Source organism: Ogataea angusta (assembly GCF_019207475.1).
Source record: "Ogataea angusta isolate 61-244 chromosome Unknown 61-244_NODE_2_length_1002155_cov_89.706849, whole genome shotgun sequence".
Taxonomy (NCBI): Eukaryota; Fungi; Ascomycota; class Pichiomycetes; order Pichiales; family Pichiaceae; genus Ogataea; species Ogataea angusta.
Window position 1 is genome coordinate 478,662 of NW_025065216.1, and position 27,455 is coordinate 506,116.

General features: G+C 44.1%; 19 protein-coding genes across 19 annotated transcripts; 10 read left to right on the plus strand and 9 right to left on the minus strand.

The window, feature by feature from the left end:
* Positions 1 to 12: 12 nt before the first annotated feature.
* KL928_001098 (uncharacterized protein) lies at positions 13 to 867 on the minus strand (the record flags this gene model as incomplete). Its single annotated transcript, XM_043201425.1, has 1 exon — positions 13 to 867. One exon carries the CDS (start codon positions 865 to 867, stop codon positions 13 to 15), a length of 855 nt encoding a protein of 284 aa, XP_043061557.1.
* A 782-nt stretch (positions 868 to 1,649) lies between these two features.
* KL928_001099 (uncharacterized protein) lies at positions 1,650 to 2,333 on the plus strand (the record flags this gene model as incomplete). The annotated part of the gene is made up of 2 exons (XM_043201426.1): positions 1,650 to 1,659; positions 1,729 to 2,333. 2 exons carry the CDS (start codon positions 1,650 to 1,652, stop codon positions 2,331 to 2,333), a joined length of 615 nt encoding a protein of 204 aa, XP_043061558.1.
* A 93-nt stretch (positions 2,334 to 2,426) lies between these two features.
* KL928_001100 (uncharacterized protein) lies at positions 2,427 to 3,290 on the minus strand (the record flags this gene model as incomplete). Its single annotated transcript, XM_043201429.1, has 1 exon — positions 2,427 to 3,290. One exon carries the CDS (start codon positions 3,288 to 3,290, stop codon positions 2,427 to 2,429), a length of 864 nt encoding a protein of 287 aa, XP_043061559.1.
* A 266-nt stretch (positions 3,291 to 3,556) lies between these two features.
* KL928_001101 (uncharacterized protein) lies at positions 3,557 to 4,471 on the plus strand (the record flags this gene model as incomplete). Its single annotated transcript, XM_043201430.1, has 1 exon — positions 3,557 to 4,471. The coding sequence occupies one exon, from the start codon at positions 3,557 to 3,559 to the stop codon at positions 4,469 to 4,471; it is 915 nt and encodes a 304-aa protein (XP_043061560.1).
* Positions 4,472 to 4,568: 97 nt separating this feature from the next.
* On the plus strand, positions 4,569 to 5,624 carry KL928_001102 (uncharacterized protein; the record flags this gene model as incomplete). The annotated part of the gene is made up of 2 exons (XM_043201431.1): positions 4,569 to 4,622; positions 4,686 to 5,624. The coding sequence occupies 2 exons, from the start codon at positions 4,569 to 4,571 to the stop codon at positions 5,622 to 5,624; spliced, it is 993 nt and encodes a 330-aa protein (XP_043061561.1).
* A 671-nt stretch (positions 5,625 to 6,295) lies between these two features.
* KL928_001103 (uncharacterized protein) lies at positions 6,296 to 7,162 on the plus strand (the record flags this gene model as incomplete). The annotated part of the gene is made up of 1 exon (XM_043201432.1): positions 6,296 to 7,162. One exon carries the CDS (start codon positions 6,296 to 6,298, stop codon positions 7,160 to 7,162), a length of 867 nt encoding a protein of 288 aa, XP_043061562.1.
* A 92-nt stretch (positions 7,163 to 7,254) lies between these two features.
* On the plus strand, positions 7,255 to 8,397 carry KL928_001104 (uncharacterized protein; the record flags this gene model as incomplete). The annotated part of the gene is made up of 1 exon (XM_043201433.1): positions 7,255 to 8,397. The coding sequence occupies one exon, from the start codon at positions 7,255 to 7,257 to the stop codon at positions 8,395 to 8,397; it is 1,143 nt and encodes a 380-aa protein (XP_043061563.1).
* A 274-nt stretch (positions 8,398 to 8,671) lies between these two features.
* On the minus strand, positions 8,672 to 9,922 carry KL928_001105 (uncharacterized protein; the record flags this gene model as incomplete). Its single annotated transcript, XM_043201434.1, has 1 exon — positions 8,672 to 9,922. The coding sequence occupies one exon, from the start codon at positions 9,920 to 9,922 to the stop codon at positions 8,672 to 8,674; it is 1,251 nt and encodes a 416-aa protein (XP_043061564.1).
* A 151-nt stretch (positions 9,923 to 10,073) lies between these two features.
* KL928_001106 (uncharacterized protein) lies at positions 10,074 to 12,182 on the minus strand (the record flags this gene model as incomplete). The annotated part of the gene is made up of 1 exon (XM_043201435.1): positions 10,074 to 12,182. The coding sequence occupies one exon, from the start codon at positions 12,180 to 12,182 to the stop codon at positions 10,074 to 10,076; it is 2,109 nt and encodes a 702-aa protein (XP_043061565.1).
* A 698-nt stretch (positions 12,183 to 12,880) lies between these two features.
* Positions 12,881 to 13,768, minus strand: KL928_001107 (uncharacterized protein; the record flags this gene model as incomplete). Its single annotated transcript, XM_043201436.1, has 1 exon — positions 12,881 to 13,768. One exon carries the CDS (start codon positions 13,766 to 13,768, stop codon positions 12,881 to 12,883), a length of 888 nt encoding a protein of 295 aa, XP_043061566.1.
* Positions 13,769 to 13,909: 141 nt separating this feature from the next.
* On the plus strand, positions 13,910 to 14,503 carry KL928_001108 (uncharacterized protein; the record flags this gene model as incomplete). Its single annotated transcript, XM_043201437.1, has 1 exon — positions 13,910 to 14,503. The coding sequence occupies one exon, from the start codon at positions 13,910 to 13,912 to the stop codon at positions 14,501 to 14,503; it is 594 nt and encodes a 197-aa protein (XP_043061567.1).
* A 15-nt stretch (positions 14,504 to 14,518) lies between these two features.
* KL928_001109 (uncharacterized protein) lies at positions 14,519 to 14,998 on the minus strand (the record flags this gene model as incomplete). Its single annotated transcript, XM_043201438.1, has 1 exon — positions 14,519 to 14,998. The coding sequence occupies one exon, from the start codon at positions 14,996 to 14,998 to the stop codon at positions 14,519 to 14,521; it is 480 nt and encodes a 159-aa protein (XP_043061568.1).
* A 1,453-nt stretch (positions 14,999 to 16,451) lies between these two features.
* Positions 16,452 to 18,566, plus strand: KL928_001110 (uncharacterized protein; the record flags this gene model as incomplete). The annotated part of the gene is made up of 1 exon (XM_043201440.1): positions 16,452 to 18,566. The coding sequence occupies one exon, from the start codon at positions 16,452 to 16,454 to the stop codon at positions 18,564 to 18,566; it is 2,115 nt and encodes a 704-aa protein (XP_043061569.1).
* An 84-nt stretch (positions 18,567 to 18,650) lies between these two features.
* KL928_001111 (uncharacterized protein) lies at positions 18,651 to 19,958 on the minus strand (the record flags this gene model as incomplete). The annotated part of the gene is made up of 1 exon (XM_043201441.1): positions 18,651 to 19,958. One exon carries the CDS (start codon positions 19,956 to 19,958, stop codon positions 18,651 to 18,653), a length of 1,308 nt encoding a protein of 435 aa, XP_043061570.1.
* Positions 19,959 to 20,618: 660 nt separating this feature from the next.
* Positions 20,619 to 21,887, plus strand: KL928_001112 (uncharacterized protein; the record flags this gene model as incomplete). Its single annotated transcript, XM_043201442.1, has 1 exon — positions 20,619 to 21,887. One exon carries the CDS (start codon positions 20,619 to 20,621, stop codon positions 21,885 to 21,887), a length of 1,269 nt encoding a protein of 422 aa, XP_043061571.1.
* Positions 21,888 to 21,957: 70 nt separating this feature from the next.
* KL928_001113 (uncharacterized protein) lies at positions 21,958 to 23,142 on the plus strand (the record flags this gene model as incomplete). The annotated part of the gene is made up of 1 exon (XM_043201443.1): positions 21,958 to 23,142. The coding sequence occupies one exon, from the start codon at positions 21,958 to 21,960 to the stop codon at positions 23,140 to 23,142; it is 1,185 nt and encodes a 394-aa protein (XP_043061572.1).
* A 4-nt stretch (positions 23,143 to 23,146) lies between these two features.
* Positions 23,147 to 23,704, minus strand: KL928_001114 (uncharacterized protein; the record flags this gene model as incomplete). Its single annotated transcript, XM_043201444.1, has 1 exon — positions 23,147 to 23,704. The coding sequence occupies one exon, from the start codon at positions 23,702 to 23,704 to the stop codon at positions 23,147 to 23,149; it is 558 nt and encodes a 185-aa protein (XP_043061573.1).
* Positions 23,705 to 24,336: 632 nt separating this feature from the next.
* Positions 24,337 to 26,127, minus strand: KL928_001115 (uncharacterized protein; the record flags this gene model as incomplete). The annotated part of the gene is made up of 1 exon (XM_043201445.1): positions 24,337 to 26,127. The coding sequence occupies one exon, from the start codon at positions 26,125 to 26,127 to the stop codon at positions 24,337 to 24,339; it is 1,791 nt and encodes a 596-aa protein (XP_043061574.1).
* A 601-nt stretch (positions 26,128 to 26,728) lies between these two features.
* KL928_001116 (uncharacterized protein) lies at positions 26,729 to 27,436 on the plus strand (the record flags this gene model as incomplete). Its single annotated transcript, XM_043201446.1, has 1 exon — positions 26,729 to 27,436. The coding sequence occupies one exon, from the start codon at positions 26,729 to 26,731 to the stop codon at positions 27,434 to 27,436; it is 708 nt and encodes a 235-aa protein (XP_043061575.1).
* Between the last annotated feature and the right edge of the window lie 19 nt (positions 27,437 to 27,455).

Below are 27,455 nucleotides of genomic sequence, written 5' to 3' on the forward strand. Positions count from 1 at the left end.
AGGGGTGGTGCACTATAATTTTAAGTCAGAGAAGTTCACAATGGTGTTGTTGGTGAATGCATTGATGCCATAGTCTTTCCGCTCGGACTTTGAGAGCTCTTCCAAGTGTTTGACCAATGGCGATTTGATTTCTTTTCTTGCAACCGAAGCCCTTGTAGCTCCGTCCTTCACGATTCGAGCAAAATCAGAGCCAGCTAGGTATCCACGCTTTTCTGGACTAGTGTAATAGAGAATATCACGTCTAGCAATTGGTTTCGCCTGCATGGGGACGTAGCCTTTCGAGCGCATGAAACGCTCAGGAGCCATGTGAACTTGGTAACCCAAAGATCTCGAAAAATACCTCGCGGTATATTTCCCACCATTATTTTCAATAGTCTCGATCGCTGTTTGCGTAGCTTTGGTCGACTCTATGTTTATATTGAGCTTGTAGACTGGAGCTCCAGTACCTAAGATGGCAACTCCGTCTTTCAAGGATCCAGTGATCAGTCCGATTTCCTTCATCTTTTTCATTGTAAGTGTCTCACCAGGAGCCAACTTCAAACGTCCTGAATCGTAAAATTGTTGTATTCTAATCAACGGAACTTCGTGCAAGTCAAGCTTTTGGTGTCTAATAAAGCCTCTCTTGGGATAAAGTTTATAGACTGGAGTTTGTCCACCTTCAAACCAGTGGGGGACCGATCCCCTGGCTTTCTGACCTTTCTGACCTCGTCCGGATGTTTTTCCATAGCCTGATCCCGGACCTCTACCAACTCTTTTCTCGTTGACCTGAGAGTTTGGCGCTGGTTTCAAGTGACCGAGCATTGAGATGCATCTATATTGAGGACTCAAAAGAAAGTACTGTCCATATTTAGAGAAGCCAGTCAACATATTTGAAGTCCAACGGATGGGTATTTTTTCGTCAGTTTTTTTTTCGCTCCACACAACGCATCCCTACACCTCCAACAAGATTCAGACCCTTCTAGTAGCACATCAGATATTTAGTTACAACAACAGCAGCCATTTTTATCCCTTATTCACTATTTACAAGCAAGTCATCAACTACCTGGAGCCGCACGGTCTTTGAATTCTGTTTATAAGCTTCTTCTCCTCTTCTAGCTTTCGTTTTTGGGCCGGAGAGAGTCCGATTCGTTTGGAAAGGGTTTTGTCGGTGGACTTTAGAGACTTGCTTTCGTGAGCTATTCGGCGAAAGGGCTTACTTCCCTGTGCTGTACTGAGAGCTTGCGCGAGTGTATTTTTCTTGAATGGTTTCCGATTGGTACTCGCCAGTGCTTTCATAAGAGGATTTTCTTTTCTTTTCTGCTGATCAGTTTGAGAACCGCTAATTGCTCTCAACAAGGGATTTTGAGCCAGTTTGTTCCCCTTTCGATCCCTTGCCTTTTGCTGCTTGGAAACCATCCTGGAACCTACTGTTACAAATGTTTGTTTTCGAAAATATTGATAGCACCCCTACACCGTACTAAATTTTAGAGTCTGTAAAAAAGTACTACAATTCTCTTTCTATTTACATTAACAGTACCTCAAAACGGACACAGTCTGATACAATTCAAGGTTCCTCACACTATATTGCATCAGCGCATACACTGAAATTCGAGTTCTTGGTTCTACAATATAATTTCGGCATCAAAACGCGCTAGTGTACATTACTACAAATGCCACTCTGTGGAAGCCCTCCCAAGCCTGGTAAGTAACTGACACTCAGATTCTAACCTTCAGTCCAGCGGAAAATAGTCATTCTCGGAGATGGTGCATGTGGTAAGACGTCGCTCCTGAATGTTTTTACCAGAGGTTACTTTCCCCAAGTTTACGAGCCGACTGTGTTTGAAAACTACATTCATGACATCTTCATTGATGGACAGCAGTTGCAATTATCGTTATGGGATACTGCTGGCCAAGAGGAGTTTGACCGCTTGAGATCCTTGTCGTATAGTGACACGCATTGTATCATTCTATGTTTTGCTATCGATTCGCATGATTCTCTTGAAAACGTGAAAAACAAATGGGTCGGTGAGATTCTTGAACACTGCGAAGGTGTCAAGCTCATCCTCGTTGGTTTGAAAGCGGACTTGAGAAGTACCGACCCAGATATTGGTCAAAATGATATGTTGATTAATAATGCTCCCTCGGGTAAGAAGCTTGTTTCTTACGAGGAGGGAGTTGGGGTGGCGAAGGAGATCGGTGCCCTGAGATACTTGGAGTGCTCTGCCATGAAGAATCGTGGAGTAAATGAAGTGTTCACTGAAGCAGCCCGTATTGCTCTTACCGCTAAACCAAAAGGAGCCAACGCTGCTGCAAACGTCTCCGACAACGAAAGCAGAAGCTGTGTGATTATGTGAAGGTCAAAAGTTTCTGTTTACTTATTTTCACTTCTAATTTGTGTAGTTGACTAATTTGTAAAGAAAACTGTATTATGAAAGCGCAACAAAATATCAATTTGAAGGAAGCCCCAAACTCTTGTCACTCCTTGAAAGACTTTTAGAGCTCACTAAATGCCTTTTAGGGCTTCGGCTGTAGCTGTGACTCGATCGCGATGTCCTCGAGGCTCTTGAAGGAGAAGAGCTTTGATAACTCAGATAAGGATCAGGTGTGTGTTCTTTTGTATCATTCGAGGCCAGCGGCTCAACAATGGCAGGTATCTCCCCGGTTTCAATGAATTCATCCAGAAGAACACTACTAATTGCTTTCTTTGGCAGCGAGGGTCGCTGAGGCGGTGAAAAGGGTGAATTGGGGCTTGGAGAGATCTCGAGCTTCCTCAACTGGAGAGTAGTGACATCATGTTTATCCGTCAGTGGCTGATAATACACTTTCTCTTTGTTGGCTGGCAACTTAGTGCTAGAGTTGGGCGCTTTGGAACATCGAGGGTTGGTAATCTCGTTTGCAACACGATGGGATCGGTCTCTCAAAAATCCAAGCATTGCTCCTCCTTCATCAAGTGGTTCTGAATAGTCTGAGTCAAAAGACTCATCCGTTGAGTTCACGTCCTTAGCCTGGCTCTTGGCTCGAAACCTATGGTAAGCGGAACCTATCAAAAAAGCGAGCACAAATCCGGCCACAATGGGAAGAAATATGACATAGAATGTCCCCTGATGGACAGACGTGTTCTGTAAGAAAGGATTCTGTATCTCGCTGGGTGGGATGCCAACCTTTGGGGTCGAATCCAAGCTCAAATCACGATGATTGTAATTGCCTAAAAGATCCTTTGAGGCGTACTTTGTAGGCAAATACACTGCTGATGTTGACGAGGGCTGCCATTTCCTACCCTCATAGAGATATTTAGAGCTTGACTGTGCCATTCAATCTACTGGCGCTATTGAAAAAAGCAAAAAAGCACTAACTTTATCGCTGAATCTGGAGATGCATTTCTAGGCGGCACGTTGGCACGCTTGAGTTGGCTCGCAGGTCCACTATTGCAAAGCCATATGGATCAGTTGGTCAATGATAATTGGGTCAATTTGCCACTTCGAGTGCAGTTAGTGCACGCGGGCTCCTGATGTATATGTCATAAATGTTTTTTCAAGAATAGTGCCAAATCGTGATTTTTCGTTTTTTTTTGGTAGACATGTTTCTGAGACCAAGGTGCTTCTTTCGTACGGCGAAAGTCACGCCGGTTCGATTTGTCGCATACAAGGCTATCGATAAAGATGTGATTGCCAGGTATAAAGAGAAACTTGATCGGAAGGCTCGGGAACTGGGTGCGGCGGACGCAGAACAATTGAAAGAGAAATTGAAGGACGAGATAGAGAAGAAAAAGCTTGAGATGAACAAGATAGACCCATTGAAAGAGCTAGAAGCGTTTGAGAAAACACAGCAAAAAACAGTGCGAAATAAGGCCAAGGAAAGGTCTCCTATAGACCCATCAACTCCAAAAGATCCGTATAAGACTTTGAACTCATACCTTGATCTGAAGAAGATCAAGGGTCTTAAGGCCGACGAGATTGAGTTCCTTTGGAGACTGAGATTCCAAAAAGGGGAAAATACCCTGAGTGCTGTTGTTCCAACCAACACGTTCGAGAGACTTCATAAGAATGCCATCAAGAATCCAACATTTGTCCTTCCATTGCCCCGCGAAGATGCCCAGGTCGAAGGAGAAGGTAAGGGTGATCCGGTTGAGATTCATTTCGTACAATGGAATTTTGTGGGACCCAATACCACACATGTCCTGATTACGTCTCTTGCAGAATACAAACTACACAAGGAATACGCCAGACCTCACACAACAGTGATGTTCCACCAAGAACTAAAAGAGGACAAGGGAATCGTTATGATGAATGGACAAGTTGAGAAAGACTCACCTGTGACTTTACAAGAAGCTCAACTACTCTTGCTAAATGTTCAGAGATTCTATGGTGGGCTCGCCAAGACGACTTCCGAAAGCAGCCAGAAGAGATTGGAATTGCTGAGAAAATTCAATTCCGGAGATCCTGCATTCAGCATGGGAGAACTGATAGAGCTAGCCCAAAGTATGGAAAACTAACTTGTGTACTGATGTAACTGGATTCATTGCTATGATAAAATATTTTTTTTACCTATAAATAAGTCAGTCTATGAGTAAAGTCAATCAATGAGCGAATATGACTTCAATTAAGGTAGCATATTTGGGTCCCCCTGGGACGTACTCACATCAAGTAAGTTCATTCAGGCTTCTCAGATAAGTGCTAACTAAGCAGGCTGCACGCCAACAATTCGAGCCTTATGCTCTATCAGATGAGGCATCAGTAATTTATCTTCCACAGCCCTCAATTAATTCATGTTTCAAAGCGATTTCGAAAGATGAGTGTGATTACAGCATAATTCCATTCGAAAACTCATCCAATGGGCAAGTTGTCTTGAGTTACGACCTATTCCGTGATTGGTTCATCAAGGAAGATCAGCTGAAGCTCAAACTAAGGGAGTTGGAACAAAGTGGCAGTTCACAAGCTTCTTCGGTCAAAACTCCCGACTTTCAAGTGATTGGCGAGCAATTTGTTGCTATACACCACAATTTTATAACCTTTGCTTCAGACATATCGAAGATCAAGACCATATACTCGCATCCTCAAGTGTGGTCACAGTGTAATAAATTCCTACACAAGCATGAGCTGGATAATAATATCAAAGTACAGAAAATTGACACATCCTCTACTTCGAAGGCAGTCGAGATTGTTGCTTCTCTGAAGACGGATGAAGAAAGACAGACAACTGCCGCCATGGCATCGCTGACTGCCAGTGAAATTCATGGCGTGCCGGTCAAGGTTTCTCAAATTGAGGATTTCAAAGGCAACACTACAAGATTTTTGGTGCTAGGCAAAAAACCATTACCAGACACCCGTCTTCCTTTTGACTCCAATCCAGTATCAAACAAACGTATGACTTTGCTCACCTTCATAATTAAGGATAACGACAATTTTGGAAGCCTGTGTAACATACTCCAAGTCTTCAAAAACTTCAATCTCAACTTGCAGTCTATAACTACAAGGCCCTCAATTCTGAGTCCTTGGAGGTACGTATTCTTCGTGGAGGTTTGGGAGGGAGACGGTCTTCCTCAGGCGTTATCGGAGGTGGAGGAGTTGGTCCTTGACTTGACGGTGATTGGCTCGTTTCCAAGAAGCAAGAAGTTCTTTCAAATGATCGAAACTGGCTTCCCCTGAATACCCCAAACATACGCACTACGCTTTAATTCTAAATAGGGTATAAAATATAACGAACAACCGAATGATGTAAGAGATCATTCTCAACTTGATCTAAAAATGACGTTCCTGAGCAAAGCTTCCATGATTACCCAGGTAGGAAGTACATGAGTAGCAGCCACGGTGGTTGCTTTTGGAACTGCTTGATGATCTTTCCGAATCAAGCAATATCTGCTGGCCATGGACTGGCCCCTCAGAATAAAGAATCTGGACTTTCGCTTAAAACCAGCCACGAGACCAGATCCGCCTCGGTTTTTTCCAAAACACAATAGATTTTAACCTTGTGACAATATTTATTATCAAGCACCTTTGGAAAATTAGACGTAAGAATTGAGTGGTGAACGCTTTTTGTGCATTGTTTCAAAGCGTGTCGGCATTGTTTTATTCTGCATACCGTGTTTGGTAGCAGATCCCCTTGTGGCTAGCTCTTGAAACACGCACCTAACAGTGCTGAATATAAACGCAAACATTTAACGTTTATTCTAAGTTTTGCACTTCAAAGGTTATCTGTCAATACTTACTTCGTGGCCGACGTGATCACTCTTTTTTCACAGCCAGTATCTAAACATTCTTTCATTCTTTCGTGTCTTACAATAGTAGACTCATTCCATTCCTTTCATTAGTCCAAACAAATGAAGCTATCATCAATTGTCACTTTCTGTGTCTTGGGACATCTGGCAAGTGCCGCTCCCTTCTTTCATCTCAAGAGAGAAGCTGATCCAAAAATGGTTGTCGTGACCCAAACGGTCAAGAAAACCGTTGTCATCACTCCCGGTGCTACTCAGGCGGTGGGCGGCGTTCAGAGCGCAACCTCTACCAGTACTCCTGTTTCTACAACATCCACGGCAGCCTCAGACGACGACAACCTTGTTGGAACTTTCAATGTTGAGGTGTCTTCAAGCTCTTCAACTACCCCATCCGAGACCAACGATGCTCAGCCAAGCTCCACCATTTCTCCAACTACATTAAGCACTTCCTCGCCAACACCAACTCCAACAGAGGCCTCCTCGACCACCGAATCATCTGCATCTTCCACATCTGCCACTTCGACCACTTCTTCTAGTTCGTCTGATTCCTCGAGCTCGGACTTCCAGGAGGCAATCCTTAAAGAACACAACGACAAGAGAGCTTTGCACGGCGTTGATGCCCTTACGTGGGACGACACTCTTGCCCAGTATGCTCAGAATTATGCTGACGAGTACGATTGTTCCGGAGTTTTGACTCACTCCGGAGGAAAGTACGGTGAAAATTTGGCCCTAGGCTACACCACCACCGGTACCGTGGATGCGTGGTACGATGAAGGAGAGAACTACAACTATGGTTCAAGCTGTTCTGTTTACGACCACTTCACCCAAGTTATCTGGAAGTCGACAACGAAGGTTGGATGTGGATACAAGCACTGCAACGATTACTGGGGAACTTACATAGTATGCTCCTATGACCCTGCAGGAAACGTGATTGGTGGTTGTGCCTCCAACGTTCCTGCGCTTTCTTCTTAGGCACTTGCTTTCCTTCCGGTTTTAGGCTTCATTTATAGTTAAAAAAATTGAATTTTACGCGAAATTAGCTCGCTCGTTTTGAGTCTCTCTCCATGTCTAGTGTACAACAACAGCAGAATCGAAAGCCTACAATCTATCAGGTCGTTCGGTTGGTATTTGCCATACTCACCTTTGCTACTGGTTGCTTGAGCATTGTTTTTTCCCAATTGCTTGTGAATGTGATATTTGGTGGCGACGAGGGATTAAGGACGCGTCTGATCGGTTTCACAAAGCGCAATTTTGTGATTCTGATCACTTTCATCACAAGTCTTACATGCCCGACCGATCTCGAATTGTCATTTGATTCCAACACAATCTCGTCTAGCGAGGTTGTTGCCAATGCCGAGCGATCCTTGCTGAAACTAGATACGAGCGCGATTTTAATTGCCAATCACCAACTATACACAGACTGGGTCTTCCTGTGGTTTGTATCGTATCTGAATGAATGTGCTGAGAACTTTTACATCATTATGAAGAAGTCGCTGGAAAGAATACCAGTTTTGGGGTACGGCATGAAGAATTATGACTTCATTTTTCTCAATCGTAAATGGGACCTAGACAAGTCGTACATGATTCAGAGGTTTGCGCATCTAAGCTCTGTCAAGAAACATTGGCTGCTCATTTTCCCAGAAGGTACGAATTTGAGCCCCAACACCAAACCAAGGTCAGATGATTTTATGACAAGGCAGCAGCTCGATTTCAAACTAGATCATGTGTTGTTGCCTCGCGTGAAGGGGTTGTACCTAGCATGTAAACACATGCACAAGAAGACGAATCTTATCCTTGATTTCACAATGGCTTACAGCGACCATCTTGCGACAGAGTATGCTCAGGACTCGTTTACTTTGCGCTCAATTTATTTGCTTGGAAAGGGTCCGAGGAGCTTGAGGATGTTTGTCAGAGCAATCGATATAAGATCGATTGAGGGATGCACTTTCAATGAGGATGCGAACGACGACGAAGAAGAAGAGGATATGAGAAAATTTGAACTTTGGTTGAACAAACTCTGGGTGCAAAAGGATAAAATGATGGACAACTATTACAAGACAGGAAGTTTGGTGGAAGGGGCCAAATCAACCAAGATTCCCCTGAAACTTCGGAGTAGATTTGAGATCATGAATGTGTACGTCATACCCATTGTTTTCTTTGTTCTGACCTGGCTCGCATGTCGTTTGATTACTACGTTGTTACGCTAAAATGCTAGGTATGATCCAATAAGCAACATATTGAATTTGTCCTCGCTCATATCAAATGAAGTAATATCTACAAACAATTTATGAAAGATATCATGACATATGTGATCTATTGACTCTATCCAATAGAAATTCCTCTTGGTCCCTATTTGCTGTGGAGAAACTTGCCAGTACTTCAGTATAGCACAAGGCCCCCATAATTTTTGTACATACCATGGGGCAAAGTGTGAATCTTGATTCAAATGCTGTAATTCCTATATTCCACACTATATTTCGACTAAGAATTATCGAAGTCGTCCCATGTGACTATGTTCAGTGATCTTGCGTAGTAAAGTTTTTCGTATCCTTCTCTTTTATTTTCATCATCGTATTCTGCTGTGTAATCTTGTTTCATGCTTTTTGAGTTGTGACTTTCGAACTCCTTAGATCCTCTGAATGTAATTTCTGGCATAATGATAACATCGTCTACCTGTGTCGGTCCAACAGCTAGGCTAAGCAGCTTGTATGAAATCCGGTGTTGTGTTTCAGGGCCCACAATCTTCTGCGGTAATAAATCTTTGTCTGTTCTTGCAACTCTGTAGACGAAAGGGGATTCTAGCTCATTCAAATATTCAAATAAAGTGTCAGTGAACACCGATTCCCCAGTACACTGTGTTAACGGTTCACCATTGCTATCCAGATTTTCAAAAGCAGTGTTCCAGTCAATTTCATGAGTTATGCGATCATCGTTGTGAACCATGTAGGTGATTCGAGCAATTAGTTTTGCCAAGAAAGGATGATGGGACTTTGCCCTGAAGAGCTTATTGGAAAACGATAACCTTCTATTGTATAGCAACGTCCAGTTCTCGTCGTTGTAATCTGTGGAAATTCCCACCATCAGCTTGCCGGGAATTATGCGAGATTCATACCAGTATTTCATTGGTTTCACGCAAATAGTATCAATATCTGCAAACAGTCCACCTCCAATGTACACGATCAAGTACTTAAGAAACTCATATTTGAGCCGGGCATCTGGAAGTTTAAGGAGTGCATCCAAAACTTCTGGCACCTGGTCCTTGAGATAATCTGAAACTAGAGATTCTCCTTCGGACGTCAAAATGAGATTGTGGTTGTAATCGTCATTCACCAATCTCCATCGTTGAATGTGGGGGAAGCAATTTACTGGAAATTTCCTGTCGTCTGGCCTTTGCTGCCACATCTGCCATATATTGTTTTCGATTTCACCTTCTGCGCTGTAAGGAAAATAGTGAGCAAGTCGAGCCTCAATAGTATACATATCATGAATATTTTTTCGAGGGGGTGGTGTCTTGATCAGGGTCGCATTTCCAAAAAAGCTCTGCGGGTAAAAGTCTGACAGGCTGTAACGCTTTCTGACAGAACTGCTAGGATCACCCAGACTCAAGTTCAACAATATAAACACGGCAACAGTGGACAGAATCAAATACTTATAGCTTCTCCAGAGGTTGTAAATATACCTAGGCACTTGGGATGGGGCCAATTCTTTAGTATTCGGCCCAGGGGACTCCATATACCTGCTGAAGCTCGAATACATGGGGACAGAATTATATTTCAGGATGGATTTTTTTTCCTGTCAAAAATACGACGGTAACTCTCCTCCTTGATATAAATTTATTTAGGGGTGGCAAGTTTCACTGCCTGAGTGTTGAAATGTATTCTGTTTAGCTATCTTCCTTATTTAACATGCTTAAAATATACTGGTAGTTTTGATACATCTGCGATAGCTCACAGACAGTGAGCTGTTCGAATGGCTTATTGCCAAAGCGATCCAATTTAGAGATCTCAATGTTGGCAAGCCTGTGATGGTCTTCAGAACGGTTTTGAAATTGATCACTCAAAGAACTTCCTCTGCTTCTGTTCTTGACGTTTTCAAACGCGTTCTCGATGGAGTTGAGAAGCCCTGCTTTCCCCATTTTTGAATACTCCTGATTAAATAAGCCCGTATTTATCAAACTTGTAGTACGGCTGCGCATCTTGTTGAGTGAAGGCTTGTTTTTGTCTCCTGACTGAGCGTTGCTGCCTGTATTGAAAGGACTGATGGCATTTTGAGAGGCTCCATTATTCGAAGCGTTGGGCTCCAGGTGAACATTGAGAGAAGAGCTAGACGATGATGCGCTTACAGGTCGAAAGTTCTTCATCACTCCGCTCATACTGCTGGTAAATTTGTTGATAAATTTATCCTGGGCATTTGGTGACGAAACAATGGAATCTGTTTGTGACCTTGTGCGAACCAATGTCGCTGAAGTAATGGTGGATGCTCCCAAATCTTCCACCGTTTCTGGTTGATCCAAATGTGACGATAATTGTAATGATAAGTCAGAGCCAGTATGTACATGATGACGAGAGTCGCTGGTGGAAATCGATGAAGTCGGAGTGATTTTGGACTCTTCAGCCTTTGGAAGAGATACAGCGGATTGTATTGCCAGGTTTTCCTCCATCTGCTGTCTTGTGGACTCCAAAATAGGATCATGGTTTTCTGCAGCTCCAATAGAATTCAGCCACGAAACCCTACCAATTATGCTTTTGATACTGGAGTCCACAGCATTACTTATATTTCGGATACCTTGATCCGCATGGTACAGTGGCAAAAATTCAGATGGTGTCAGCAAGGAAAACCGAGATGAGTCTAGAAGGAAAGAAGGTTGACGAGAAGGTGTTGGAAGAGGTCGGATTTTTTTGATTTCCTCTTCAATTGATTCTAAAACCAATGGCCTTGTCAAGAAATCGACAAACTGGTCACGACTCTCTTCAGGAATTTTGGAGATACTTTCTTCCAAACTTATGTTTAGATTGTCCAAAGTCACACTGGCAAGATAGGAGAGGCTCGCTTCAAAGTTGGTGAAGACGTACAATAACTGTCCTTTTTCATCGTCGTTTCCGTCATAAATAAAATCGTTCCGAAACCTCTTAATGAATTCAAATTGAGAAATGAGTGCATGAGTCCGCAGATCTTCAAGTTTGATCAGAACGAAAATGAGGATAGGAAGATAAATATCCGTATTAATTTCGTGTACGGTGTTTTTGCTAAGCTCTCTTATCAGTTTGTCAATTTCGGCGTGGACTTGAGACAGATGCTTCAACTTTAGCGTAGGAGAGCGCTCAGCCGTGAATATTTCAAACTCAGGGAGAATGCGATCATGCAAATTGTCCACAAACGAATTTTCATCAATATCCAGATGGATATCCAAGTTTTTAAAGCTGATGTCCAAACTGTTGAGGTATGCAAGCTTGATTGCAAAATCATAGTTGAGTTTTTTCTCGAATTCATCTATCGGGACGCCTTTCTTAGGAAACATGACAGATGAATAAAACTTCTCGCACAGCAATCGCTCAACAATGAGATTGTACTTGCATGAAGGATTGTTTAGAGGTCTGTCAAGCTCTTTTAGCTCCACTCTTTTGTCACTTTGCGTGAAGTCATTTGCTTTAATGTTGAAATCTGTATAAAACCTTTGGAACAGCTCAGCGATCTCGAACGTAGCCAGTGGCTTTGCATATCGAGGCTCTCTGAGAGATTTTATGAAATCCTGTAAGTGCTTTAAAAGAGAAGCTGGAAGCTCGTCTTTGCTTGTCGCTTGTATCGCGTTCACAATTCTTTCATTGCTGTCACGTCTCTCCGATCCAATGGCGGGTGACTTATCTGATAGCGACTGTGAGCTGACAGCGGTATGTTGGGCATCCTCTAAGACCTCCGAGTGTTCAGCATCGTAGGAGAATTTGACTGATGTGTCTGGTTGCCAGCTGTCTTTCGTTGGAGGGGTATGAAACATGACCAAACGATAAATCAGCCCCGTCTATAATTTATTCACCAAATACTGCAAAATCGCGTTAGGGGTGATGGTAACTTCAAAACCCCAAAATATCAGGTAGATGCTGTTTAGGGTATAAAGATGGCCGCGTGCTAATTTCGTGAACTCTTGGGCTAAATTTAGTTCATTCCCTCCTCGGGTTCTTATCTATTTGTAGGGCAATTGTTAAAAATTTGATCCCGTCAAAAAGTTGGCAGACCAACTTTCAACACTGGTTTACGTAAAGGCACCACTACTCATAGGTTCCTGATTATCGCTAAATCTGTATGAATTTGAGTACTCTGTGCAAACTCATCACCATTTGGGTTTCCGCGTTTTGCCATTTTTCTTTGAGGCTTGTCATGGAGCATCCGGTATGTGGCTCTGCCTATTTTCTCGAAGCGATCGAGATAACCCAAATTGGTGTGTAGCTTTTAATCTAGAGAGAGCCACCGTTTTAGAGTGGTTGTCTTCATCATGGTAAACTAGCAAGTGGATGTATAATTACAAGTAGCTAAGACACCTGGTACCCTTAACATAGCACTACAGCCTTACAGAAACAAAATGTTGAGCATTCAATTTCGCTTATCAGTGAATAGTTGTAAATCAGTTGGGACAAAAACATAAAAGGTCATGATCAGCATGTCTCCCTCCATCCTGGGTATTCCATTGCTTGGAGCTTAAAAGAAACCTCCTCCACCTTCTTGACGACGTCCTCCCATACCACCAAATCCACCTCCTTGGCCATAGCCATTGTCATCGTACCTTCCACTGCCACCATATCCACCTTGACCATAGCCGGCATTATCGTATCTTCCTCCTCCATATCCACCTTGGCCTCCCATTCCACCAGATCCATAACCTCCTTGCTGTCCTCCACCGAAACCAGAGCCACCATGTTGTCCTCCCAACAACCCAGAAACGAGGGAGCCTAAACCTCCTCCCATGCCTCCACCCGTGGAGCTAGCCATACCACTACTGCCTCCAAGAAGAGAGCCGAGATTGAATCCACCTTGGCTCTGCTGGTGTTGAGGAGTGGCACCTGCGCCAGCCAAGGCAGAGATGAGTGATCCGAATCCACTCGATCCTCCTCCCATCCCTCCTCCAAGTCCACTACCCGTGCTACTTCCGCTGGCACCGAGGAGCGATGATAGCATGCCCAGTTGGGATGAGGTGGAGTTGCCTCCACTCAGCACCTGAGATATTAGCATTGAGCTCAGACCTCTCTCATTTGAGCCATAATTCGGATTTTGTTCAACCTCACGTTGCAAAGATCCGGAAATATTGTTCAATATATTGTTCAGCTTTTGTTGCACCTCCGGCGAGTTAATGACTCCATCTTGCTCATCAAGCTCTGCAGCCATTCTATACTGATCGACTGCAGCCTTTTGATCACCCTCTGACAAAAGTATATCACCCAAAACAATCCTAACTTTACAAAACAGGTTAGGGTCCACCCTTTGCGATTGACAAATCTCAATTGCTCTTTGTATGATTTGTTTCGCATTAGCCCCATTTGAGGACTGGGCTTGTTGTAGCAAATTCTGGACCTCTCCTTCAGCAGACATAGTGAAAAGTTTTGTAAATATGAAGCAGATGACCTGAGTGTCTTTTGCTAATTTTTGAAATTTCACCTGGAGTTGCAGCGGCTGGGAAATTAGCAAAAAGTTTAAGCGCGTCTCTCGATGCTCTCTGAACATTATTGACTAATGAAGGACGTTTCTAATTTAGATGAAGACCTGAAAATCTCAAGGATCAAAAAGTATAACAACCCGTCGCTTCAAAATGAAGTCAAAGAATGGCTTCTACAGGTTATGGGCTCAAGTGTCAATGAAAATGAGCTCAGGTCCACAGACCTCGTCGATTTTCTAAGGTCGGGGGAGGTTTTATCGCAATTGATAAATTGTGTTTGGGGAGCGAATACCCTTCCGGTCAAGAAAAGCAAGATGGCGTTTGTACAAATGGAGTCAATCGAGCAGTTTTTGAACTTTATCAAGTCCAAAGGGGTTCCTCAGGATGAATTATTTCAGACAGTTGATCTATATGAACGCCAAGATCCATATCAGGTAGTGATGGCAATACAGTCGCTTTCGCGGCTGATTCACAAGGAGTTTGGTGATCGATACCCACTTATAGGGCCCACCATCGCTGCCAAACATGAGCGCCCAAAGGTTCCCCCAAAACCAAAGAAGTTTTCGGCTAATAGTGGTGCTGCTTGGAGCACCATGGAGTACGGTTATATGAACGGAAGTAATCAGAAGACGGAAAACATTGTCTTTGGCGCGAGAAGGGACATTGTTTAGCGTTAACTCCCAGAACTATACATATTTATTTATATGATCCACCTCGTCAATGTTAACCAAAAACTTATTCAAATGGAACGCTTCAACTTCATTTGCAGACATTTCCAGATTACTCATTGTTATAAGGTTGATTTTTGAGCTCAGCTGTTTCAAAACGTGAAAAATACTTTCTTCCGACCTAACTTCAATGACTTTGTGTGTATGTTTCTGCACATTGAAACGAGATAGGAAATCTGATTTATCAACCGAAGGATGAAGAATGACTATCAAACTTGGATAATCATTCAGGTAAGCTGCACTAAAAGAATCAAGATCTTTTTGCGTGAGAACCAGTGACACAGATTGAGTATTGTTCTTGCTGGCTTTGGATGTCTTTGCAGGTTCTTCGAAAAGCCCAAGATTAATTGTCTTGAAGGCCCAAGCACCTATTACCAATCCAACAACTACCGTTGCTGCAACAGCCCGGGGCCATAGTTTTCTTGAATTTCTTGACATGAGTTCAATCAGATGCTTGGCCTGAACATAAATGAAATTTCAGGCAAATACTCGTTCGGGCCCTATGATGAATTTAACTACAGGCGAAATCAGAAAAGCTATTATGTAATAGATTGTATAGGCTATTTTTCACTGCCTGAAAACTTCACTGATTGAAAAAACACTGATGTAAGAGGTCAAACGTGCAACCACATCATACTGTTAGGGTGTTCAATTTACACTTTTCGACTGTAACAATCCTCGTGACTTAACTGAATTCGAATATCCGCATAGGCTTGAGTTGAAGAGACAGTTGCTCTGCCAGGCCCATGTGGTTTGATTTTCATGTTGCCTGTCTACACGTACAGCCGTGGCGCACAAATCGACGCTGAAAAAGGTAATGGTGACCGTTTATTGTCCACAAGTCCCCTTCTGACTCTTTTAGACCCTTTCCAGATAGTGGAAGGTTTGTTTTGTGTGCTGATGGGTTTGCAGTTCTGACTTTCTGTGCCAGAGGAAGCCAGAAACAAGAGATTCTAAAGGAGTCTCACCTCATAGATTATCGGTGCGCTGACCAGTCGAGCATGTCCGTGCTTACCCGAATGGCTTCGTGTGATAAATGGGGCTCTAGCAGAACAAGTTGGAGGAGAGTTGCAAGTACGCCGCAGGTGACTTTGACTAACGGCCCGTGCTTCTACGATACAACGATGAGTGGGAAAGGACCCAAGTGCCCATCCTTTTTCCAGGTGCCGGTTGGTCGTGAATCATTCGCAAAAACTTGCTGCACAATTACATAAAAAAGCGAAAGCTGAAAATAGTAACTTTGATGCTCGCAAAAGGTATTGTGACGACAATAAACCATTGGGATTTATCGGCCACCGTACACAAATTGGGCTGGTGTGGGAGCCTGACGTGGACGAGACTGAGCGAGTGTATTGCGTAAATGCTATTCTAGTGTAACATTAACGAAGATGCCTAGAGCGTGGCTTTTTGATTGGTCTTGGCAACCTGTAGTACCTTGCTAAGCACTGTTTTTCAGCCATCCGAATCGGACAATAATTTTTTAGTGATGCACGAAAGCGGCATTCTGCATTCTATTGTGGTCGAAACGCAAATTATCTCAACGATCAGTAACTGTTATACCTGTGCAAGATTTAGCGAGTTGTCGATCTTTCTTGACCGTTTTCAAGCAGAGGTCCAGATTCATATCAAAGTATGGCTGCCAGAATAGAGAGACTGGTGTTCACGCTATCACTGCCCATCCTAACAAAGATCGATAAAAACGTAGCTGCAGGTGACGTGCATTGGGTTGAATGTCGCAGTTTTTACCATGCCTCACTTCGAAGAGGTTGAGAATAGCGAATAGGAGGACTTTGTTTGGTGAATTTCTCAGATGCATCATACTATCCGTTTCCATTCAGAGTTCTTATATATTGTCTGGCCACCCTGATTAATCGTACACCAGTGCTCCCTCATGAAACTGAAAAGTTGGCTTCCTTTAGCTGGCCTAGCTAGTCTAGCAGCATCTGAAGATACTTATTCTCACGAGGACTATGTTGTACTAGCTTGCAAGTCAGCAGTTGAGGCAACTGCTACTTTTTGCGAAGGAAAGAGCAAGTCAAACACTTGTGCTTGCTCCAATCCCGCAGAATTGGGTTCGTGGATCTCCTGTATCTATAATAACACTGGAGAGTATAACCCTGCTGCAGATCATGCTCTGATGAATAGCTGCCACAAGTATAAATTCACCGTTGATAGTATCCACGCAGCATATGAAAATGCTACCAAATACATGGTCAACATCAGCGACGTCAAGGGCTTCAAAAAGAACACTATCATCAACTACCCGATCACGGGTGGAAACTTAACCAGAAATTACCTTGGCTACTACTGGGGTAACGTCCATAGATGGAACAATGTGGCTGTGTCTCACTATTTGGGTATTGCATCATTGTCAGCCTGGGCTTTGCTGCTAGTTGTGTGTGCACTCATTAACTGGTCGCTCATCCTAATACCTTCGCTGAGAAGGAAGTTGGTAGGCCCAGCCAGTACTTTCTGGAGACAACACATTGCCCTGCCAGCAGTTTTTGGAGGCAGACATATGGAGAACTTTGGATTGCTAGGATTATTCCCCGACAGATTCGAGTCGATCGTTCTTGTGGTATTCTTCGTCTACACTTTCTTGGCAAATGCTATTCTGGGAGTCACCTACTATAAGGGCGATATGGTGTTCAAAACAAAGTCTGCCGCATACGCAAGATATATCGGTGATAGATCTGCTATTCTGCTTTCTTACTTATTCCCTCTGCTCTTTGGTTTCCCGGGAAGAAACAACATCATGCAATGGATCACCAGGTGGCCATATTCTAGATTTGTCACATTTCACAAGGGACTTGGTAGAATATTGTGCTTGGAAGTGCTTGTGCATTCTATTGCCATGACTGTCCAGTCTTTTGCGCTTAAGAAGTGGCATACCAGACTTCATGCAGCTTACTTCCAACAGGGTATTGCAGCAACCGTGTGCTGCTGGGTAGCTATGGGTTTCGCTGCCTATGGAGTGAGAAGATACTGGTATGAGCTTTTCCTCATCAGCCACATCGTTTTGATAGCTATGTTCTTGTGGACTGCTTGGCTGCACGCCGATTCCCAGAACTACGGTAAGTACTACTACGCTTGTGCTGCAATCTGGTGTTTTGATAGAGCTGTCAGAATTGCCAGAATTGTGCTGTTTGGTGTTAGAACTGCTAGGTGTGAAATCCTTGAAAAAGAAGGAACCATCAAACTTTCAGTTCCTTATCCAAAGAGCTACTGGAAGCCTTCTCCAGCTGCTCACGGGTTTGTCTACTTTTTGACTCCAAAGACGTTCTGGCAATCTCATCCTTTTACCTTGATAGACTCTATCACAGATAAAAACCATATCCACTTCTACTGCAAAATTAAAGGTGGTGTTACCAAGCTCATAAGCCATAGAGTCAGAAACCACGACGAAAAGGTTTTCAATGTCAAGGTTCTTGTTGAAGGCCCATACGGTTTGAGGAGCCCGTACCACCAGTACGACAAGGCTGTCCTTATTGCTGGCGGTAATGGTATCCCAGGTCCATTCTCTTATGCACTGGACCTGGTGTCTAGAGAAGTCAAGACAGAGGTAAAGCTCTACTGGTCAGTTAGAGAATTCAACTCCCTAAACTGGTTCAAAGAGGAGCTCACGCAGTTCAAGGGCACCAATTGCAGACCTATCATCTACGTCTCCAACCCCAATTCCAGTATAGCCGAAGTGGATGCTGACATAACCTCGAATTCGGGTAGCTCCGTGGAATTTTCTGAGGAGAAGAATTTCGAAAGAGAAAAGACTACCGAGCAAACCGTTACTTTGGACGCTTTACAACAGGCCTTTGAGTACGTTGAATTTCGACGGGGAAGAATCGATGTTGACCGGCTCGTCCAGGAGGAAATTTCTGAAAGTTCGGGATCCATTGCTTTCGGTATCTGTGCTCACCCTAATATGACGGATAACGTCAGAGCTGCTGTCGTCAAAAACCTGGACAACCAGAAGAGAATTGACTACTTTGAAGAGATGCAAACCTGGTGAGCATGATAGCGAAACTTCTCAAACGACATTTATATACTTCCTTAGTTGTAGCAGGAATTTTTGCTACTGCATTTTGAATATAGTTTAGTCCTCTTTAACGTCGTAAGGATCGACCTCCTCGTTTTGATCCACCAGGTTGCCCCTTCTTTTTTGGTCTTCCTCTAGTACTTCGAAGAGTCCCTTGAAATTGCCAGCACCAAACCCATTGTGATTATGTCTTTGAATAACTTCGAAGAAAAAGGTGGGCCGATCAAACACTGACCGCGTGAAAAGCTGCAACAAGTATCCATCTTCGTCAAAGTCGACTAAAATGCCAAGCTGCCTGATCTTCTCCATGCTTTCCTTGAACTCGGGGTGTTTGCTTTCCTTCAGTCTTTTCTCCAGGTTTTGGTAATACTGTTCAGGAACATGAATGAATTCAACACCTCGTGATCTAAGGGCTTCAACGGTGCTTAAAATGTCATCAACCTTCAATGCAACGTGCTGAATCCCTGGACCACCATAAAACTCCAGAAATTCCTCGATTTGGGACTTTTTCAGGCCTTTAGCTGGCTCGTTCACAGGCATCTTAATCTTCTCGGAAGGTGACGCCATAACTGTGGATTTGAGAGCAGAAAAAGCCGTGTAGACTTGTTTGTCATCCACAGACCAAAACTTGTGGAAGCCAAAGATTTTCTTGTACATTTCACAGGACTTGACCATCTTGTTCCAACCAAGATTCTGAACACAGTGATCAATAACGTCAAACTTCACCTCTGTCGCATAGTTATTCTCCGAATTGTCAATCTGATAGCCACCAGGAAGAAAACCAGAGTATGACGTCCGGTCAACTAGCGTATGAGTTGTGTCTCCGATCACGCCAACCCGGGAGATAGTGATTGAACCATGCTCGTCCTCGTAGGTTGTGGGCTCCAGCACCGAGGTGGCACCACCCTCCAGGGCTCTTTTGTGGATTTGCTCCACATTACTGACTTGGAACGCAACGTCCTTGACTGCGTCTCCATGTGTAGTAGTGTGGTGATGGATCTCGCGAATGAGCTTCATGTCGTCCTCGGAAAGGCCTTTCGAATTTGGTGGTCTGAGACAGCTCACAAACTGAATAATTACATCTCCATTGCGGACGACGCGGGCGTTCGTGATGCGAGATCCGGTTTCGAGGCCCTTGTGACAATATGGGGTGAAGCCATACACGCGAACAAAATACTCTGCCGTGATGTCTGCAGAGTTCACATAATACGTGATATGGTCGTAGCCTCCAAAAACACCATCTTCAGCAGCAGTCTCCTTGACCATTGCACTATGAGTGTCGGCAGCGGTCTCCATTTCACTGGAAAGAGAGTCACCATTGATTTTTTTTGTATTGGCAGATAAGGTAGCAGTTTCGATAGTCATCGTTCAAAGCGGGCAATGGAATTTCGATCAATCCCAGGCAAGCCTTTTATAAGACCTGGAGCTCTCAAAATGATGTTCTACTGCACTAAAAATGCATGTTTTCGGGGGACTTCGGTGATGAGCCGTTTTTACAGTATTTGCAGAACACAGAATTTTTTAATTCAATTTTTTGGCATATTTAATTCTGCTGCTACCATTTTCGCAGACAATGCAGATACATATAATTTTCAGATCGCTTAGAAATTATGCATATCTTACTAAATATACTTATAGCAGAAGTGCAGGTAGCTAGCACTTTTATCTGTTTCTGCGTCTGTGCGCACTACTGGGGCGAGAGGCTTTAGCTTGAGGAAAGGGAGCTGGTGAATGCGCCACCATGAAGCCCGCACTCAAAGCCCAAAATTTCATGCATTCTGCTTTTTGGTCCTGTGTCTTGGCAGAGAATTGCGTTCTTGGGTGGACATCGTATCAAACACTATACCCCTCAATAAGGAGAAGGTTTTCACCATGCGGAAGCTAACTCAGTGCCAGAATTTTGAGACCGCTCCTTGAAAAAACCCCTCACTACTTGATATACTTTCTCTGTGATTCCCGATTTTGTCTCCATTCAGAATACATTATATATAACTGCTACCCTCTGCCTCAAAAAGCGATTGAGACATGTCTTCTTTACCCTCTCTTATCAACTCCTTGACAGATAACGCTGCAAAGGGCACAGGGATTGTGAAGCTTGTTGGTATTGCTAAGAGCACTCTTCACTTGCAATCTAATCAGCAGATCCCAGATGCACTTATCACATATCTCAAAGACCAGCAGCAGTCTCAATTTGGTTCATATCCAGACCACAAAGACATAGCACCAAGCAGCGTCTTTACGGCTGTGTTCTTCCTTCTTATGCTTGGTCACTTATTTGTCTTCGCCAAGAACAAGACAAGAGGACACTGGTTCCCGCTATCACTCGGTTTCGCTGCTTACTGCCTGATTAGACTTTTGGGCTTTGCTCTAAGAATTGCTTGGGCAAAAGACATCCTCAGATTGCACACAGGCATAGCATCCGAGGTTCTGCTTGTCCTTCCAACGGTGTTTCTAGCCTCTCTCAACCTTGTACTGGCACAACGGCTCTTCACTTGGCGCCACCCTGTTGGCGGCAACCACAAACTCTTTCAAACTACCATGATGACAATCTATTCGGTTGTGGTCGCAGTCGTGATCATGACAATTGTTGCAGGCGTGGTGCCGTATTTATACTTCCTGAACCAAAGCCACTACAACATGTGCCGCAACGTTGTAAAGGTGACATCCGTGCTCATTTGTCTCTACTCGCTGTTGGCCATATTGCTTGTCTTATGCGCATTCTTGATTCCTCCTTCTTCCCGGGACAAAAAAGCAACTGTATTCCAGCCATTTTGGATCACGTCGTTTGCCCCAACTTATTACGTTCCTCGGGGCGCTGCCGAGGAAGGACGGTACCTGTTTGTACAACGGCACGGTGACCTTTCCAAGTATTCGGAGAGAACCATCCTGAAAGGAGGACATCTTTACTCGATGGCGGATGAGTCGTCGCAGCTCAATCAATATGAAGCTCAAAAGGAAGCCAGATATTCTATTAAGCACAATAGCTCAATTCTGCTGGTTGCACTCACATCTGCATGTGTCTTTATTGGCGCGATCTTCAGATGCGTGCTTCTATTCTTCGATACAACGTACGCTACACAAGGGTGGCTCGCAAAACCAGTGGTTATGTATATGCTCTGGGGATTTTTGGAGGCTGTTGTCAATCTGCTTTACTTACTCGGAAGGGTGGACTTGAGATTTTACAGGCCTGATAAGATCCCAAATAAGCTTATGACTGCCACTGACTCGCCCGTGCTGCAAACTTTCAGTGGAGACAAGCCAGGGACACAATCAAGCCCAAGTATGGCCTACTAACTCGTTTTTGTAATTGTATGTAAAAAATATTTGCTTGCTTAAAACAGTATCTGGCCGTGTCTGAAACTTGATGTCTCTGTCTCTGTTCCTCTTTACCTATAATTGCGGTAAAAAACCGCCAATTGTGCCCGAATTTGGCGAGGACATAGCCAATTTGATCGAACAGAATGAGGGACACGTGCCTGATCTGCTGGTGTTTGGTTTCCAGGAAATCTCCTCCGTTAGCGAGGGGACAAATCACTACACCATCAATATGAAACTCTTGGCTTTGGGTAACTTATTGTTGGATAGCTTGGTGGCCAAGACACAGATCAACTTCGAAGTGATCGAGATCAACCATGTGGGAAACGTGGGAATCATTCTCGTCTCTCCATACAAGTCCAGGTGTCGAAAGGTGAGACGATCAGCGAATGTTCCCTTGGGATATTTCATGACCAATATCAAGGGAGCCACGGGGTTGAGAGTCACATACGAGGCTGATTACGGCAAAGCGACCGAGCTGACGTTTGTAGTGGCTCACTTGGCTGCCAGCGAAGGTGTCAAATATCTGATGCGAAGAAATGCCGATCTTGATAGCATATTACATGGACTCAGTTTCCAGGATGGCTACGGATTGCACAAGCCCAATACACATTGCTTTATCATGGGAGATCTAAATTACAGGAAAACAGGTGCATACCACTTTGCCGCAAACCCTGATGAAGAACGGTCTGGCATGGAACTGGACGAACTAAACATCATGCGTTCTTCTGGCAGGATATTGTGGGGGTTTAAGGAGCCGGAAATCAGGTTTCTTCCGACTTACAAGTTCAAAACGGGAACATCGACCTACAATTATAAAAGGACCCCTTCTTGGTGCGATAGAATATTATATCTGGATTACAAAGACCTCGAGGAAGATTTGGTGGGGCTGAATGAATCAAAGGAACGCGTCATCAAATACGACTCGGTTCCGTCGATAAAACTGTCCGACCACATTCCAGTCTACATGAGAATAGACGTACCGTTGGAAGCCCCTATGTCCTTGATCAATTCTAAGGGGTACCTTATGGACAAGTTTACTCATCTTTCTAATAATGAGGTTGATTTAAAACCACGGAAGCGATGGAATTATTATCGGGCCGTGGCGAACTATAATGACAACATACTGGGGTTCGTTTTTTATCTTGTCCTTACGACAAAAGGACGCATTATCCTTGCTTTGTGGTGCTTTATGCTTTACCTGATTTTCCACGGACACACATTATTCACATGAGAATTTACTTGCGCCCATAGCGTGCTTTCCCAATATCAAATGGAAGATATCTGTACTTGATCATATGCTGGATTTGTCTCCTCATGGTCAAAGTGAACAAAATCACAAAGTATACCAGGAGGATAGGCCAGAAGACAGGAATATCAAACACTCTGAACAATGAGCAGACCAAAGCTATAACTGTACCTCTGGTGGCATTCAACCAAAACCTGAACTCAGGAAGTCTTCTGATAAACGGCCTAAATTCTTCATCCTTGTCACTCATTTTGGCTGTACCTTCTTCGATGGACTCGTTCTCATATTCTTGCTCCAATGATGGATCGAACTTGGGCGTCAAGAATTGCAGCAGCATGCTTAATAGGTAGATCGCCCATGTATAGCAAACAATGTACCACCCTTCGCATAGCACAATTCTCAAAGCAAACAGGAACATCAAAACATACGTTGCAGCCCATCTATACACTGTGTGTGGGGTAGCGATATCCAGATACCGCTGGTAGGTGTTGCGTAGCCGAGCCCATTGGACAGCTGCTTGATCTCTATATTGATCCACGCGGTCCATGATAGTATTGGTAAATGCTTTGTATAACGTATTCTCAAAAATGGGTTCGAGGAAAAAAACACCACCAGTCTTGATTACATAACGAGTCTGTAAGCCAGACCAAGCCTTGAATTATATTACACAAATGATTTGTTAGGGCCACTCAGTGCTATAGGACTATCATGTTGCAATTTGGCCTGCGCATTATCCAAGCATAGACAGAGGCTTATTCTCTATTTACGCGGGCTTGGGAGCGGCTGAAGATAGACATTTGTACCGCGAGCAGCAACCAACTATATGGCAAAATGTAGCCACCATCCCAAGCCAACTGTAGATAAGCTTCAGGCCTAATTTTGTGAATTCAATCGTCACCTTTGAAGTCGCCTCATGCCGCAATCAGTACACTCAAAGAACGGTTTCAATCGTGGCACATGATAATTCACGCTTGAGACAGCTTATATAAAACCGGTGCTTAGTGAATAAAAAAAGACTAAGTGCACAAGGTACAAAATAAACGAGGCAGTTTGTACGATTTGGAGTACAAGCCTTAATCAGAGCGCATCACGCGCTTAACTGTCGAGTACACTGTCCGCCCATTGTCCTATGACTCGAATTCCTTCATTAAGCTTATGTACTTGAACTGATATTGTGCTTCAACCACGTTTGTTGTGAAGAAGTAAATCGTAGTTGATGCATCTAAGCTCCTTTTCAATTCTTACTCTTCCAGTTCCGTCATCATACAACCCAGTGGAGTTGGCATTGCTGAAACCAAGTGGGGATGGTCCCCAGGTAGGGACGAAACAAAGCTCGTCAAAGTTGCAGCTCTGGGAGCATCTGTAGTAGTAAGCCCAATGTAAACTTTCAAGGAGACCAGATAGCTCAGATTTGACCTTCAGAATCTGATCATCTATGTCCTCAGGAAGCGTAGTCCCTGTCAATGGCGATAGCAGCGTCTTGCTCAGGGTGAAGCAGTCGTATAGTGTGTCCACTATTTTCGATTGAACAATGGTAATAGCGTTCCAGACGAAAAAGTCTGCTGTCGATTTCAAAGGCTGGTATGGATGAGAATAATCCCAAATAGCCATTGCGCGATGTTTTGGAAGCAGCTCGTGGTCAGGTTCGCTCAAGTATCGCCTGATGAAATTGTAGGTATAAGCAGTAAGGTTAGTTCCCAGTGTCTGATAGTTCTCGTGCTGGCCGTAAAGAGCAAAGGACGAGTTTATATTGACAAGCATTGGCGCAAACTTGTCAACAATATAATCAGTGACCACCTGCCAGTTTGTAGAGCCGTATGGATCATTTGGTGTTGACAGCATCTCTTCCACTGAGTTGACCAGTTCGGTTTTTAGCTCCGACGAGATGTTATGGATCCGTCTGAGATACGGATCCGGATGAATGAATGTTCTGTTGAGCGGAGTCACAAACTTCGAGAAGTCAAGTAGAATCCGCTTGTCACCATCATAAGCCCTTGCACCAGCGAGATAGTGCTCAAATCCCGACATTGCGTCGACAACGTCAATGACCGCACTTCTCTCGGCATTCAGATCCTCTCTCTTGTCAAGAGCTGCAAACTTTTCTGGAGGGAAGTCGATAAACTCTGTTGCATTTGCCAACGACACATTAGAAATTGGAACCATTTTTTCTTCGAAATCGCAGATCACCATTTCAAAGCCAACCTCCAGACGCACATATCCGTCAAGACCTCCGTGTTTCTTTCCCCATGCGCAGATCTTATCAGCAGCAATACGCTCATCGAAATCGTCGTAATCTGCAACCTGAGACAAAACAAATTGTGTGTCCATTTCTCCTGTTAGGGATTTGGAAGCCGACGCACCCCCAAAAACAATGACTTTATCCAGAGGCTTGGTAACCTGGAATGTGAACAAAGATGAGGGACCATCAAAGTTGGGCGGATGGTCACCATGAGATGGACTTTTACCTCCCGGTGGTTTGAAGTTTGGAGGAGGGCCACCAGGGCCACCAGGACCTCCGGGACCATGGCCTTTTCTTGGCCTGTTCCTACTCAGATGCGCGAAATTATAGCTGAACTCATAGTCCATGGCAACCCATTCAACCGACTTTGGAGGCTGGCCACGGTGGTTAGAGTGGTATAATAGGGTACCTTCTGGGATATAGGCTGGGATAAAACTGACACTGATGGGATTGATGTCCGCATTCTTCTGCCTCAAAACATCATACACCTCGTTGAAAACAGCCGAGGCATTCGCAAAATCCATAGGCTGGAGGTGTTGCTCAAAGTTTGTGACGTTCAAATCTATAAAAGGCGCCGTGGATGTCCTGATGTTCCATAATGAATAGGACAAGCGCAAGAAGATGGCAATGTTGAGTAGCAGGAACATCCATAAACCATAATGGCGGATTTTGGCAAGATCTACCTGGTTATTGGATGCTCCCAGCGCAATGTAGTTGCCTCCAAGAACCATTGAAACGCTAAGTAGCTGAACAGAACGACAGATATCGGATTTTTTATACCCAGGGCTAAGCACAAAAAATATGCACGACCTCTTTGGAAAGCCGAAATTTCAAATACCGAATTGGAAACCCGAAGACCGTGTGGCAATTTTTACTCCAAATTGTTATTTTTATTTTTTGGACTCTTGCAGTTGGGCAATGGCCGCGGCAAAAAAAAGTGTCAGGGAAACCTTCTGCAATGAAAGCTCATCACATCTCTACACCACTCAATATATAAGGATCTACCCGCCTCAGCAAGTACATTCTTCTAAAAATAGGGAACGTGTAACTTACATTTTGGTACTTTTCGACTGCTCGAGGAAGTACCAAAAGGTGTAGTCGTAAGGAATGATCTTGGTAGCTTTGACTTAGTGGTGTTCATGTAAGCTTGTATGCTTAGCAACGAACCCTGGCAACTATAATGCATCTCCCCATCCAAAATACAATATAAAATACAATCGAGCTTACATAAGCGATCCTGAGGCTCAGGGGAGGGGTGTTGCCATAGGAGGAAATGTTGAGAAAAACAGATACTGAATTTTATCATAGTCGACTGCTCCTTTAATATATAGAATGAGGTTGGTATATTGGCTGATTACATTTGCAGCACTCGCGTTGGCTGCCGACCCAGCCACTACAACAGGAACTACAGGAACTACAGCAAATGCTGCTACAACGGCCACGGCACAAACAACAACACCAAACACGACCTCTACCACGGCAACAACGCCTACAGCTGCCACTACTGGAACTACAGGCACGACCACCACTCCTGCTAACGCGGCTACTACAGCGACACCAACTACTGCTACAACTGGAACTACAGGAACCACGGGAACTGGCACCACTGGCACCACTGGAACCACCACGACGCCAGCCAACGCAGCTACTACAGCCACTCCAACAACAGGAACTACAGCAACAACGGGTACAACAGGGACAGGTACCACAGGAACCACGACAACTCCGGCGGCAGCGGCTGCCGCAACCACTCCAACCACCTCGACGTTGACATCCGAGTCTACCAACAGTGACCTCACTTCTACAGATACAGGCTCTACGACTGCGTCTCCTACTATTGCATGGCGTACAACAACGGAGGCTGGCGTTGTCAAAACATTATCGATCACGTTCTCGCAGAGTTTCTACTCCTTGTATTCTACTATTGAGTCATGGTCGACAGGATCTGTTGGTTTGGGGAGCCTCGCTACCTCCGGACAGACTGTGGGTACAGTTAAACAATACCGTACCATTACTATCTCATCGTCGGCAGCTAAATGATGACAATCATGATGGCGAT